Here is a 16,918-nt window from a genome sequence, read left to right on the forward strand (position 1 = left end):
ACACACACACACATTACTTACCTCCAGGGGTGCCTCAGCAATGCACACACACACACACATTACTTACCTCCAGGGGTGCCTCGGCAATGCACACACACACACATTACTTACCTCCAGGGGTGCCTCAGCAATGCACACACACACACATTACTTACCTCCAGGGGTGCCTCGGCAATGCACACACACACACATTACTTACCTCCAGGGGTGCCTCGGCAATGCACACACACACACACACACACATTACTTACCTCCAGGGGTGCCTCGGCAATGCACACACACACACACACATTACTTACCTCCAGGGGTGCCTCGGCAATGCACACACACACACATTACTTACCTCCAGGGGTGCCTCAGCAAAGCACACACATTACTTACCCCTAGGGGTGCCTCGGCAATGCACACACACACATTACTTACCTCCAGGGGTGCCTCGGCAATGCACACACACACATTACTTACCTCCAGGGGTGCCTCGGCAATGCACACACACACATTACTTACCTCCAGGGGTGCCTCGGCAATGCACACACACACACTTACTTACCTCCAGGGGTGCCTCGGCAATGCACACACATACATTACTTACCTCGAGGGGTGCCTCGGCAATGCACACACACACAGTTACTTACCTCCAGGGGTGCCTCGGCAATGCACACACACACATTACTTACCTCCAGGGGTGCCTCGGCAATGCACACACACACATTACTTACCTCCAGGGGTGCCTCAGCAATGCACACACACACATTACTTACCTCCAGGGGTGCCTCAGCAATGCACACACACACATTACTTACCTCCAGGGGTGCCTCAGCAATGCACACACACACACATTACTTACCTCCCGGGGTGCCTCGGCAATGCACACACACATTACTTACCTCCAGGGGTGCCTCAGCAATGCACACACACACATTACTTACCTCCAGGGGTGCCTCGGCAATGCACACACACACATTACTTACCTCCAGGGGTGCCTCGGCAATGCACACACACATTACTTACCTCCAGGGGTGCCTCGGCAATGCACACACACATTACTTACCTCCAGGGGTGCCTCGGCAATGCACACACACACACATGACTTACCTCCAGGGGTGCCTCGGCAATGCACACACACACATTACTTACCTCCAGGGGTGCCTCAGCAATGCACACACACACACATTACTTACCTCCAGGGGTGCCTCGGCAATGCACACACACACATTACTTACCTCCAGGGGTGCCTCGGCAATGCACACACACACATTACTTACCTCCAGGGGTGCCTCGGCAATGCACACACACATTACTTACCTCCAGGGGTGCCTCGGCAATGCACACACACACACATTACTTACCTCCAGGGGTGCCTCGGCAATGCACACAAAATATAAGCCCAAAAACAAGCAACAAGCTACTTCCAAAAAAAAGAAGCCCAATTCCGCTTCTTGTAAGCGGACTTAGCATCTATGCCTACCTCAGTCACAGCTGAGCCGATGTCAGTGAGTGGTGAGTGGGCTGCGCTGAGGTCCAGCCAGCGTCTCATCCATCACTTACATGAACATCCGGACATTTCCGTATTATATGTCATTTATTCAATTTCATTTTTTTTTATGTTTCATTTTGAACAAAGATGTTAAAGATAACGCCATATTCTGCTGCCCTCAGTCCGGTCAGTACTGCGCATGCGTCGGTATAAAGCTTGTACATGCGTAGACTGATTGCCGACATATGAAAGCTTTGTAACTGCGAAAGCCAGGTGTGGCCACTAACGGGCGGGTAATCTGCTCAGTGTGTGATTATTACAGTACTGGATGCACTGAACCCTGAATCTGCCTTTGCTGTTGCTGTGGACGTATCACATTATAATGACGGAATGTGATTATTACACTTTGCTTCCTCTGCAGCCTGTATTACAGCTTTATGTTCCTCAGTGAAGGTCTTCAAGAACGTCCACAAGTCGCTGCTGGGTGAGTGAATCATTATTATTGGCAGCCTGACCCGTAGCTTGCTCCAGCTGCTGACACTACAGTCCCTGTCCTTCTACACTTACAGTATATGAAGGGTATGGTGAGTGGTGATGGGCACTATGGGGATAGGTGCTCCGGCTGCTGACACTACAGTCCCTGTGCTTGTACACTTACAGTATATGAGGGGTATGGTGAATGGTGATGGGCACTATGGGGATAGGTGCTCTGGCTGCTGACACTACAGTCCCTGTGCTTGTACACTTACAGTATATGAAGGGTATGGTGAGTGGTGATGGGCACTATGGGGATAGGTGCTCCGGCTGCTGACACTACAGTCCCTGTGCTTGTACACTTACAGTATATGATGGGTATGGTGAGTGGTGATGGGCACTATGGGGATAGGTGCTCCGGCTGCTGACACTACAGTCCCTGTGCTTGTACACTTACAGTACATGAAGGGTATGGTGAATGGTGATGGGCTCTATGGGGATAGGTGCTCCGGCTGCTGACACTACAGTCCCTGTGCTTGTACACTTACAGTACATGAACGGTATGGTGAATGGTGATGGGCACTATGGGGATAGGTGCTCCGGCTGCTGACACTACAGTCCCTGTGCTTGTACACTTACAGTATATGAAGGGTATGGTGAATGGTGATGGGCACTATGGGGATAGGTGCTCCGGCTGCTGACACTACAGTCCCTGTGCTTGTACACTTACAGTATATGAAGGGTATGGTGAATGGTGATGGGCACTATGGAGATAGGTGCTCTGGCTGCTGACACTACAGTCCCTGTGCTTGTACACTTACAGTATATGAAGGGTATGGGAACGGTGATGGGCACTATGGGGATAGGTGCTCCGGCTGCTGACACTACAGTCCCTGTGCTTGTACACTTACAGTATATGAAGGGTATGGTGAACGGTGATGGGCACTATGGGGATAGGTGCTCTGGCTGCTGACACTACAGTCCCGGTGCTTGTACACTTACAGTATATGAGGGTATCGTGAATGGTGATGGGCACTATGGGGATAGGTGCTCCGGCTGCTGACACTACAGCTCCTGTGCTTGTACACTTACAGTATATGAAGGGTATGGTGAACGGTGATGGGCACTATTGGGATAGGTGCTCCGGCTGCTGACACTACAGTCCCTGTGCTTGTACACTTACAGTATATGAAGGGTATGGTGAACGGTGATGGGCACTATGGGGATAGGTGCTCCGGCTGCTGACACTACAGTCCCTGTGCTTGTACATTTACAGTATATGAAGGGTATGGTGAATGGTGATGGGCACTATGGGGATAGGTGCTCTGGCTGCTGACACTACAGTCCCTGTGCTTGTACACTTACAGTATATGAAGGGTATGGTGAATGGTGATGGGAACTATGGGGATAGGTGCTCTGGCTGCTGACACTACAGTCCCTGTGCTTGTACACTTACAGTATATGAAGGGTATGGTGAATGGTGATGGGAACTATGGGGATAGGTGCTCTGGCTGCTGACACTACAGTCCCTGTGCTTGTACACTTACAGTATATGAGGGGTATGGTGATGGGCACTATGGGGATAGGTGCTCTGGCTGCTGACACTACAGTTCCTGTGCTTTTACACTTACAGTATATGAAGGGTATGGTGAATGGTGATGGGAACTATGGGGATAGGTGCTGTGGCTGCTGACACTTCAGTCCCTGTGCTTGTACACTTACAGTATATGAGGGGTATGGTGATGGGCACTATGGGGATAGGTGCTCTGGCTGCTGACACTACAGTTCCTGTGCTTTTACACTTACAGTATATGAGGGGTATGGTGAATGGTGATGGGAACTATGGGGATAGGTGCTTCGGCTGCTGACACTTCAGTCCCTGTGCTTGTACACTTACAGTATATGAGGGGTATGGTGAATGGTGATGGGCACTATGGGGCTAGGTGCTCTGGCTGCTGACACTACAGTCCCTGTGCTTGTACACTTACAGTATATGAGGGGTATGGTGAATGGTGATGGGCACTATGGGGATAGGTGCTCTGGCTGCTGACACTACAGTCCCTGTGCTTGTACACTTACAGTATATGAGGGGTATGATGAACGGTGATGGGCACTATGGGGATAGTTGCTCTGGCTGCTGACACTATAGTCCCTGTGCTTGTACACTTACAGTATATGAAGGGTATGGTGAACGGTGATGGGCACTATGGGGATAGGTGCTCCGGCTGCTGACACTACAGTCCCTGTGCTTGTACACTTACAGTATATGAAGGGTATGGTGAATGGTGATGGGCACTATGGGGATAGGTGCTCTGGCTGCTGACACTACAGTCCCTGTGCTTGTACACTTACAGTATATGAAGGGTATGGTGAACGGTGACGGGCACTATGGGGATAGGTGCTCCGGCTGCTGACACTACAGTCCCTGTGCTTGTACACTTACAGTATATGAAGGGTATGGTGAATGGTGATGGGAACTATGGGGATAGGTGCTCCGGCTGCTGACACTACAGTCCCTGTGCTTGTACACTTACAGTATATGAGGGGTATGGTGATGGGCACTATGGGGATAGGTGCTCTGGCTGCTGACACTACAGTTCCTGTGCTTTTACACTTACAGTATATGAAGGGTATGGTGAATGGTGATGGGAACTATGGGGATAGGTGCTGTGGCTGCTGACACTTCAGTCCCTGTGCTTGTACACTTACAGTATATGAGGGGTATGGTGAATGGTGATGGGAACTATGGGGATAGGTGCTCCGGCTGCTGACACTACAGTCCATGTGCTTGTACACTTACAGTATATGAGGGGTATGGTGATGGGCACTATGGGGATAGGTGCTCCGGCTGCTGACACTACAGTCCCTGTGCTTGTACACTTACAGTATATGAAGGGTATGGTGAACGGTGATGGGCACTATGGGGATAGGTGCTCTGGCTGCTGACACTACAGTTCCTGTGCTTTTACACTTACAGTATATGAAGGGTATGGTGAATGGTGATGGGAACTATGGGGATAGGTGCTGTGGCTGCTGACACTTCAGTCCCTGTGCTTGTACACTTACAGTATATGAGGGGTATGGTGATGGGCACTATGGGGATAGGTGCTCTGGCTGCTGACACTACAGTTCCTGTGCTTGTACACTTACAGTATATGAGGGGTATGGTGAATGGTGATGGGAACTATGGGGATAGGTGCTCCGGCTGCTGACACTTCAGTCCCTGTGCTTGTACACTTACAGTATATGAGGGGTATGATGAACGGTGATGGGCACTATGGGGATAGTTGCTCTGGCTGCTGACACTACAGTCCCTGTGCTTGTACACTTACAGTATATGAAGAGTATGGTGAACTTGGTGTTGGGTTCCTCGGGTACTGTAGTGTCACTGACGGTGATGTGTACTATGGGGATTGGTGCTCTGGATGGGGAAAGATAATCTGTTCTGCTTTTGATAGGTTACGTTTGAGTCTATAGAGTGACACCCAGGAGGTTCAGTATCTTAATTGTTGGAGACCTGAGACATGAAATAATGAGGAAAGTTTAGAGCAGGACAGGCGGATACCCTCAGACAGAAGCCTCATGCCTCCCCTCAGCGTCTCCTCGGATAGCAGGCATGGATGGCTGTTATCCCAGTAATCCCTGTAATGTATGAAGATTGCAGTTTGGGGATTCTCAGGGCTCCCCTGCGCCTGGATATCTAATGATGCTATACTTTTATTCACCTAGAATATTGCTCACAGTTTGTGTTCTCTATAAGTATCAATAATGGGATTATATTTACTAGTAAGATAAGCGGGAAAAAGGCTTTACCTCACTCAGGGCCTATAAAGAAGCTCAGACAGGATGGTATAACCGGAGACATCCTTGTCACATGGGCGCCTGTTTCTCCATCTCACAGTGGTGGGGGTCCGAGACGTTACAGTCGTGGGTTGGAAGTGACCGTCTGCATGCATACATACATACATACATACATAAATACATACATCCCTACATCCATACATCCATACGATCACATAGAACATCTGATTGTTTCTTTAAAGTTTACCTGTCAAGTGTAAAATAAATGTACTGTATCTGCAACTTTACTACCTCACTTTCCACAAAAACAGCTAGAGAGTCACTTATGTATGACATGTACAGTGTAATAACTTACAGTATACTGCAGATATGTGGGGTTACCACACTTTTCAATATTTTATTACGCCCACAAGATGGATGCCACTGGTGTGCGCACAAAGATGGCGGCCATGTGAAGATGGAAATAATGGGACTACTTTATGGACTAATGCCCAAACAATTTGATGTGTTCACTATGCTAAAATATGACATTACTGCAGGAAATATGCGTTTACATGTTTACAGTAATTTTCTTAATGTCTTGTGTAAGGGTCAGGGAAATGGTGACTTGTGTAAGGGTCAGAGAAATGGTGACTTGTGTAAGGGTCAGGGAAATGGTGACTTGTGTAAGGGTCAGGGTAATGGTGACTTGTGTAAGGGTCAGAGAAATGGTGACTTGTGTAAGGGTCAGGGAAATGGTGACTTGTGTAAGGGTCAGGGTAATGGTGACTTGTGTAAGGGTCAGGGAAATGGTGACTTGTGTAAGGGTCAGGGAAATGGTGACTTGTGTAAGGGTCAGAGAAATGGTGACTTGTGTAAGGGTCAGGGAAATGATGACTTGTGTAAGGGTCAGGGAAATGGTGACTTGTGTAAGGATCAGGGAAATGGTGACTTGTGTAAGGGTCAGGGAAATGGTGACTTGTGTAAGGGTCAGGGATATGGTGACTTGTGTAAGGGTCAGGGATATGGTGACTTGTATAAGGGTCAGGGATATGGTGACTTGTGTAAGGGTCAGGGAAATGGTGACTTGTGTAAGGGTCAGGGATATGGTGACTTGTGTAAGGGTCAGGGATATGGTGACTTGTGTAAGGGTCAGGGATATGGTGACTTGTATAAGGGTCAGGGATATGGTGACTTGTGTAAGGGTCAGGGAAATGGTGACTTGTGTAAGGGTCAGGGATATGGTGACTTGTGTAAGGGTCAGAGAAATGGTGACTTGTGTAAGGGTCAGGGAAATGGTGACTTGTGTAAGGGTCAGGGAAATGGTGACTTGTGTAAGGGTCAGGGAAATGGTAACTTGTGTAAGGGTGAGGGAAATGGTGACTTGTGTAAAGGTGAGGGAAATGGTGACTTGTGTAAGGGTGAGGGAAATGGTGACTTGTGTAAGGGTCAGGGAAATGGTGACTTGTGTAAGGGTGAGGGAAATGGTGACTTGTGTAAGGGTCAGGGAAATGGTGACTTGTGTAAGGGTCAGGGAAATGGTGACTTGTGTAAGGATCAGGGAAATGGTGACTTGTGTAAGGGTCAGGGAAATGGTGACTTGTGTAAAGGTGAGGGAAATGGTGACTTGTGTAAAGGTGAGGGAAATGGTGACTTGTGTAAGGGTCAGGGAAATGGTGACTTGTGTAAGGATCAGGGAAATGGTGACTTGTGTAAGGGTCAGGGAAATGATGACTTGTGTAAGGGTCAGGGAAATGGTGACTTGTGTAAGGGTCAGGGATATGGTGACTTGTATAAGGGTCAGGGATATGGTGACTTGTGTAAGGGTCAGGGAAATGGTGACTTGTGTAAGGGTCAGGGATATGGTGACTTGTGTAAGGGTCAGGGATATGGTGACTTGTGTAAGGGTCAGGGATATGGTGACTTGTATAAGGGTCAGGGATATGGTGACTTGTGTAAGGGTCAGGGAAATGGTGACTTGTGTAAGGGTCAGGGATATGGTGACTTGTGTAAGGGTCAGAGAAATGGTGACTTGTGTAAGGGTCAGGGAAATGGTGACTTGTGTAAGGGTCAGGGAAATGGTGACTTGTGTAAGGGTCAGGGAAATGGTAACTTGTGTAAGGGTGAGGGAAATGGTGACTTGTGTAAAGGTGAGGGAAATGGTGACTTGTGTAAGGGTGAGGGAAATGGTGACTTGTGTAAGGGTCAGGGAAATGGTGACTTGTGTAAGGGTGAGGGAAATGGTGACTTGTGTAAGGGTCAGGGAAATGGTGACTTGTGTAAGGGTCAGGGAAATGGTGACTTGTGTAAGGATCAGGGAAATGGTGACTTGTGTAAGGGTCAGGGAAATGGTGACTTGTGTAAAGGTGAGGGAAATGGTGACTTGTGTAAAGGTGAGGGAAATGGTGACTTGTGTAAGGGTCAGGGAAATGGTGACTTGTGTAAGGGTGAGGAAAATGGTGACTTGTGTAAGGGTCAGGGAAATGGTGACTTGTGTAAGGGTGAGGAAAATGGTGACTTGTGTAAGGGTCAGGGAAATGGTGACTTGTGTAAGGGTCAGGGAAATGGTGACTTGTGTAAGGGTCAGGGAAATGGTGACTTGTTAAGGGTGAGAGAAATGGTGACTTGTGTAAGGGTCAGAGAAATGGTGTAAGGGTCAGGGAAATGGTGACTTGTGTAAGGGTCAGTGAAATGGCGACTTATGTAAGGATCAGGGAAATGGCGACTTGTGTAAGGGTCAGGGAAATGGTGACTTGTGTAAGGGTCACGGAATGGTGACTTGTGTACGGGTCAGAGAAATGGATTTGGGATTGGTGAATAACCAGGACTAACCTCCCTCCCTCCATGTTTTGCAGGTGGTCGGCTCCAGAAAACGTTGAATCGTGTTTGTTTTATGAACCGATTTGTCTCCCTGATCTGTCAGCTCGTCAGCTTGGCCCTGTGGAGCGTCTGTGGTAAGGAGCAGGCAGAACGCAGTCTTACAGAACATAACAGATATACTGGGGCGGAGGCGGAGGTGGAGGCTGGTCAGTATGGTGGGTGGCTCCTACGTATCCTCGTACTACGCGCTCTCTGTAGCTGAGCATACGCACCTGCCGAAGACTCGCAGTCATATGCAGCACCGCCGCTTCTCCAGTTCAGTGTGAAAAGCCTAACCGGGTGGTAATAGGACTTTCACAGATAGACTGAGGGAGAGATTTATCAAAGCTTGGAGAGAGATAAAGTACCAGCCAGTCAGCTCCTAACTGTCATTTTTCAAATACAGGATTAGAGAGAGAGAGAAAGTGGACAGAAATAAGTACCAATCAATCAGCTCCTAACTCAGTGGCATATCTATAATGAGTGCAGTGTGTGCGGGGCACACGGGGTCCCGGGGGGCCGCGCACCGCACACCCTGCACCCATATTAGTTTAAACATACCTGTCCGTGGTCCCGTGTTCGGTGTCAGCGCTGCTCAGAACACCGGAAAATGGCCGCTGCGGCCATTTTCCAGTCCTCTGTGCATGTACAGTAGACTCCGGGCACACTCTAGTGCCCGGAGACTACTAATGCTCCGGTGGCCGGCCAGCTGCGTCAGTGGGGAGAGAGGAGAGGACCCTGCACGGGGAGTGCACACGGGCCCCCTCCTCTATTAAGACGCCCCTGTCCTAACTGTTATTTTTCTAACACTAGACCTGATAAAACTCATTGCATATGATAAATGATGCTCCAGCCAATCAGCTCCCAACTGTCATTTTTCAGGTACAGGATTAGATGACAGTTGGGAGCTGATTGGCTGGAGCATCATTTATCATATGCAATGAGTTTTATCACTCGTTCATAAATCAGGCCCACAGCCTCTAAAGCGTTGGGTACGGGATGCCGGCATTCAGGATTCCGTCGGTATCCTAACCCTCTCCCTACCCCTAACCCTAACCATCCCCCCTCCCTAGTACTTACCTTCAGGATCCTGGGGGTCGGGATGCAAGCGACGATATTCTGACAAGCGTCGGAAATTCCGGCAATGGCGTTCTGAATGCCGGAACCCCGCGGTCGGTATTATGACCGCATCACCCTGTAAAGTGACAGTTAGGAGCTGATTAGTTGGTACTTTATCTCTCTCCAAGCTTTGATAAATCTCCCCAGTCTGGTGAGGGCAGGCAGGGGGCTCATAGACACAACTGGGGGCTACGCCGAGCTGCGCGTAGACGCGTCTGTTTCCAGCTGGGACTCTTGCACCAGCGATAAGTGTGCGCTGGTAGTGATGGCGTTTATGAAGCCACGTGTATGGATAATGGTGGTAGATACGTACAACTTTCTATACGGGAGAATATACCCATGTTTCTCCATGCACAATGTATGGGTGTAATTACAGCTGATTTGTATATAACACTGCATCAGCCCCACTGTAACTGCAATAATTCTATATAATGTCCAGGTGCCCATGTTATATGTATATGCCCATAATTCTATGTAATGTCTGGGTGCCCATGTTATATGTATATGCCCATAATTCTATGTAATGTCCGGGTGCCCATGTTATATGTATATACCCATAATTCTATGTAATGTCCGGGTGCCCATGTGATATGTATATGCCAATAATTCTATGTAATGTCTGGGTGCCCATGTTATATGTATATGCCCATAATACTATGTAATGTCTGGGTGCCCATGTTATATGTATATGCCCATAATTCTATGTAATGTCCGGGTGCCCATGGTATATGTATATGCCCATAATTCTATGTAATGTCCAGGTGCCCATGTTATATGTATATGCCCATACTTCTAACTATGTAATGTCCAGGTGCCCATATTATATGAATATGCCCATAATTCTATGTAATGTCCGGATGCCCATGTTATATGTATATGCCCATGATTCTATGTAATGTCTGGGTGTCCATGTTATATGTATATACCCATTAATCTATGTAATGTCTGGGTGTCCATGTTATATGTATATACCCATAATTCTATGTAATGTCCAGGTGCCCATGTTATATGTATATGCACCATAATTCTATGTATTGTCCGGGTGTCCATGCTATATGTATATACCCATAACTCTATGTAATGTCCGGGTGCCCTTGTTATATGTATATGCCCATAATTCTATGTAATGTCCGGATGCCCATGTTATATGTATATGCCCATAATTCTATGTAATGTCCGGGTGCCCATATGATTGATGCTGAATGGTGTCTCTGTGACTATGGGCCTGATTCAGACCCACTCGCGAGCGGCTGTCCGCTCGCAAGTGGGTCGATGTTATGGACTGAGCATGCGCACGACGGAGGGAGCTCCGTCGTGCGCATGCGCCAGACGCGACGAGCGAAGGAAAGTCCTTCGCTCGTTGTGTCCGATCAAAGGGGCGTGCTGTCAATGTTGATTGACAGCACGCCCCCTTTGGTGGGCGTGCCGGGGGCGTGCCCCCCTGACGGGGGCGTTCCCACGGGAACGCCTCCCGTCAGAAGCCGGCCCACTGACATCACTAGTGATGTCAGTGGGAGTGATTTTGGCTCTGATAGAGCCAAAATCACTCCGGAGCTTGCGGTTGAAAACCTCAACCGCAGGCTCCGGCTCGCAATTTCGATGGTCGCGATGGTGACCCACAACTATACGAGCGTCCAGGAGGACGCTCCATGAAAATGGAGCCCGGCCCTCATTCAGAGCGTGCGCTCTGCTCAGAGCGTACGGCTCTGAATGAGGGCCTATGTGTAGTACAGTCCCTTTCCTGTCATGTGTCCTGGCTGCAGTATACAGTATATGGATCCAGCATGCAGGACATGTATAATGTATACAGTATTTGGCTCCAGCATGCAGGACATGTATAATGTATACAGTATATGGCTCCAGCATGCAGGACATGTATAATGTATTGTATACAGTATATGGCTCCAGCATGCAGGACATGTATAATGTATATACAGTATATGGCTACAGCATGCAGGACATGTATAATGTATACAGTATATGGATCCAGCATGCAGGATATATATAATGTATATACAGTATATGGATCTAGCATGCAGGACATGTATAATGTATACAGTATATGGCTCCAGCATGCAGGACATGTATAATGTATACAGTATATGGCTCCAGCATGCAGGACATGTATAATGTATATACAGTATATGGCTCCAGCATGCAGGACATGTATAATGTATACAGTATATGGATCCAGCATGCAGGATATATATAATGTATATACAGTATATGGATCTAGCATGCAGGACATGTATAATGTATACAGTATATGGCTCCAGCATGCAGGACATGTATAATGTATACAGTATATGGCTCCAGCATGCAGGACATTTATAATGTATACAGTATATGGATCCAGCATGCAGGACATTTATAATGTATACAGTATATGGATCCAGCATGCAGGACATGTATAATGTATACAGTATATGGCTCCACAATGCAGGACATGTATAATGTATACAGTATATGGCTCCAGCATGCAGGACATGTATAATGTATATGGATCCAGCATGCAGGACATTTAAAATGTATACAGTATATGGATCCAGCATGCAGGACATGTATAATGTATACAGTATATGGATCCAGCATGCAGGACATGTATAATGTATACAGTATATGGATCCAGCATGCAGGACATGTATACAGTATAAGGATCCAGCATGCAGGACATGTATAATGTATACAGTATATGGATCCAGCATGCAGGACATGTATAATGTATACAGTATATGGCTCCAGCATGCAGGGCATGTATACAGTATATGGATCCAGCATGCAGGACATTTATAATGTTTTCAGTATTTGGATCCAGCATGCAGGACATGTATAATGTATACAGTATATGGCTCCAGCATGCAGGATATGTATAAGGTATACAGTATATGGCTCCAGCATGCAGGACATGTATTATGTATACAGTATATGGCTCCAGCATGCAGGACATGTATAATGTATACAGTATATGGATCCAGCATGCAGGACATGTATAATGTATACAGTATATGGCTCCAGCATGCAGGACATGTATAATGTATACAGTATATGGTTCCAGCATGCAGGACATGTATAATGTATACAGTATATGGATCCAGCATGTAGGACATGTATAATGTATACAGTATATGGCTCCAGCATGCAGGGCATGTATACAGTATATGGATCCAGCATGCAGGACATTTATAATGTTTACAGTATATGGCTCCAGCATGCAGGACATGTATAATGTATACAGTATATGGCTCCAGCATGCAGGACATGTATAATGTATACAGTATATGGATCCAGCATGCAGGACATGTATATTGTATACAGTATATGGCTCCAGAATGCAGGGCATGTATACAGTATATGGATCCAGCATGCAGGACAAGTATAATGTATACAGTATATGGATCCAGCATGCATGACATGTATAATGTATACAGTATATGGATCCAGCATGCAGGACATGTATAATGTATACAGTATATGGATCCAGCATGCAGGACATGTATAATGTATACAGTATATGGCTCCAGCATGCAGGGCAAGTATACAGTATATGGATCCAGCATGCAGGACATTTATAATGTATACAGTATATGGCTCCAGCATGCAGGACATGTATAATGTATACAGTATATGGCTCCAGCATGCAGGACATGTATAATGTATACAGTATATGGATCCAGCATGCAGGACATGTATAATGTATACAGTATATGGCTCCAGCATGCAGGACATGTATAATGTATATACAGTATATGGATCCAGCATGCAGGACATGTATAATGAATACAGTATATGGATCCAGCATGCAGGACATGTATAATTGTATACAGTATATGGATTAAGAATGCAGGACATGTATAATGTATACAGTATATGGCTCCAGCATGCAGGACATGTATACAGTATATGGCTCCAGCATGTAGGACATGTATAATGTATACAGTATATGGATCCAGCATGCAGGACATGTATAATGTATACAGTATATGGCTCCAGCTTGCAGGACAAGTATAATGTATACAGTATATGGTTCCAGCATGCAGGACATGTATAATGTAGGGGTGTGCACCGGACACTTTTCGTGTTTTGTGTTTTGGTTTTGGATCTGGATCTTTCTTCGTGTTTTGGATCTGGATTGGTTTTGCCAAAACCACCCTTCCGTGTTTTGGGTTCTGGGTTTTGTGTTTTGGATCTGGATTTTTTCTTAAAAAATAAAAAAAAAACGCTAAAATCACATAAATGGGCCTTTTTTTGTTCCTACGCTATTAATAACCCCAATAACATTAATTTCCACTCATTTCCACTCTATTCTGAACACCTCACACCTCACAATATTGTTTTTAGGCCAAAAGGTTGTACCGAGGAAGCTGGATGACTATGCTAAGCGACACAAGGGGGCGGCACAAACACGTGGCCCATCTAGGAGTGGCACTGCAGTGGCAGACAGGAAGCCAATCAGCGTTATGGTGCCCATTTGCATGTAGCACGAACCCGGGAGATCCGTGCTACATGCATCTGTGTGATTGGCACAGAGCAATGACAGGTCCGTGAGACCCGTCTGTGCTGCTGTGGTAAAAAAAAAAAAAAAAAACCTGTGTAAAAAAAGAAAAAAATGGCGTGCACCCCCCCAAAAAAGAGCAACCAGCCCCGGGCATTAGTAACCCAGTGCTGGGTGTGCTTAAATACAGGGGACAAACGACGTAGGGGTCCCCTGTACTTAAGCACAACCAGCACCGGGCTAGTCAGAACCAGCGCTGGTTGCCAAAATACGGGGGACAAACGACGTAGGGGTCCCCTGTATTCTGCGCAACCAGCTCTGGGCTCTGATCCGGTCCTGGTTCTGGAAATATAGGGGACAAAAAATGAGTAGGGTTCCCCTGTATGTTCCAGAACCAGCACTGGACTTTTTCTAGCGGGGGGCTGATGCCACAGCCAGGGGAGCCCTTTCACCGGGCCCCCCAGACGCAGCATCAACCCTGACCGCTAGTCAGTCCAGGCCGGGGATCCCTGGAGAGCTGGGGACCCCCCCAATAAAGGGGTCACCCTCTCCAGGGCACCCCAGGCCCAGGCTGATAGCCCGGGGCTATCCCCGCCACCCCTGGTGGCGGTGGGTGGCGGGTTGATTGTGTGGTGTGGTGTAAATAAAGAATATCAAACATTGTCTTTACAAGTAGAACTGCAAGTCCCAGCTAGCCTGCCCCGCATGCTGGTACTTGGAGAACCACAAGTACCAGCATGCAGGGCATTAAGGGCCCACTAGTACCTGTAGTTCACCTGTAAAAAAAATGTTTAAAAAAACACAGGACACACACACCGTGACAGTATAAGTTTATTAAACATACATACACACACACACATGTACACATACTCACCTATGTAACCTGTAGCATCGGTCCACTTGTCCGGTAAAGTATCCCTAGGGGACCTGTGAAAAAAAACATACTCACCATCTCCTATGCGAGGTTCTGTCCTCTTCGTTCCAAAGTAGGCATCCCCGGACTTGGCAAAAAAAAAAAACGAAAACGCGATCCACGAACTTAGTACCGTTCTATAGAACGGTACTTCCCGAATGAGAGCTTAGCGGCGGGGTATCACCATGGAAAGCCCGCTGCTAAGCGTTCATTGGCTGAGAGAGGTCATCTCCCGTCTCTCAGCCAATGAACGGCTCCCTCCATTGTAGTCAATGGTGGGAACCGCAGGGTAAACTTTAATAACCTTGCGGCTCCCAGCATTGACTACAATGGAGGGAGCCGTTCATTGGCTGAGAGACGGGAGATGGCCTCTCTCAGCCAATGAACGCTTAGCAGCGGGGTTTCCATGGTGATACCCCGCCGCTAAGCTCTCATTCGGGAAGTACCGTTCTATAGAACGGTACTAAGTTCGTGGATCGCGTTTTCGTTTTTTTTTTTTTGCCAAGTCCGGGGATGCCTACTTTGGAATGAAGAGGACAGAACCTCGCATAGGAGATGGTGAGTATGTTTTTTTTCACAGGTCCCCTAGGGATACTTTACCGGACAAGTGGACCGATGCTACAGGTTACATAGGTGAGTATGTGTACATGTGTGTGTGTGTATGTATGTTTAATAAACTTATACTGTCACGGTGTGTGTGTCCTGTGTTTTTTTAAACATTTTTTTTACAGGTGAACTACAGGTACTAGTGGGCCCTTAATGCCCTGCATGCTGGTACTTGTGGTTCTCCAAGTACCAGCATGCGGGGCAGGCTAGCTGGGACTTGCAGTTCTACTTGTAAAGACAATGTTTGATATTCTTTATTTACACCACACCACACAATCAACCCGCCACCCACCGCCACCAGGGGTGGCGGGGATAGCCCCGGGCTATCAGCCTGGGCCTGGGGTGCCCTGGAGAGGGTGACCCCTTTATTGGGGGGGTCCCCAGCTCTCCAGGGATCCCCGGCCTGGGCTGACTAGCGGTCAGGGCTGATGCTGCGGCTGGGGGGCCCGGTGAAAGGGCTCCCCTGGCTGTGGCATCAGCCCCCCGCTAGAAAAAGTCCAGTGCTGGTTCTGGAACATACAGGGGAACCCTACTCATTTTTTTCCCCTGTATTTCCAGAACCAGGACCGGATCAGAGCCCAGAGCTGGTTGCGCAGAATACGGGGGACCCCTACGTCGTTTGTCCCCCGTATTTTGGCAACCAGCTCTGGTTCTGACTAGCCCGGTGCTGGTTGTGTTTAAGTACAGGGGACCCCTACGTCGTTTGTCCCCTGTATTTAAGCACACCCAGCACTGGGTCACTAATGCCCGGGGCTGGTTGCTCTTTTTTTGGGGGGGGGGCACGCCATTTTTTTCTCTTTTTACACAGGTTTTTTTTTTTTTATTTACCACAGCAGCACAGACGGGTCTCACGGACCCGTTAGTGCTCTGTGTCAATGACACAGATGCAAGTAGCACGGATCTCCTGGTCCGTGCGTGCATCTGTGTCATTGAAATACACAGCAGCACAGACGGGTCTCACTGACCCATCTGTGCTCTGTGTCACTGTCAATCACACAGATGCATGTAGCACGGATCTCACGAGTCCGTGCTACATGCAAATGAGCACCATAATGCTGATTGGCTGAGAGCCGTGACAGACGGCTCTGTCAGCCAATCAGCACTTTGCCCATTAAAGGCAAAGGCATTTTTTTTTAAATGGCCGCTCGAGGCAAAACCTCGAGATCCGACAGCAGATCTCGAGGTTTTGCCTCGGGAG

At 47.7% G+C, this 16,918-nt stretch overlaps 1 protein-coding gene across 1 annotated transcript in view; it reads left to right on the forward strand.

Moving 5' to 3' along the window:
- LOC148509571 (uncharacterized) overlaps positions 1-16,918 on the forward strand; it is a 151,074-nt gene that overhangs the window by 84,191 nt on the left and 49,965 nt on the right. The window contains exons 5-6 of the mRNA XM_088442971.1: positions 1,899-1,961; positions 8,587-8,685. Coding sequence (XP_088299097.1) covers positions 1,899-1,961; positions 8,587-8,685 — 162 coding nt within the window. The remainder of the gene's footprint in view (positions 1-1,898; positions 1,962-8,586; positions 8,686-16,918) is intronic.

Source organism: Taudactylus pleione, unplaced genomic scaffold (genome assembly GCF_031769625.1).
Source record: "Taudactylus pleione unplaced genomic scaffold, aTauple2 ptg000319l, whole genome shotgun sequence".
Lineage (NCBI taxonomy): Eukaryota > Metazoa > Chordata > Amphibia > Anura > Myobatrachidae > Taudactylus > Taudactylus pleione.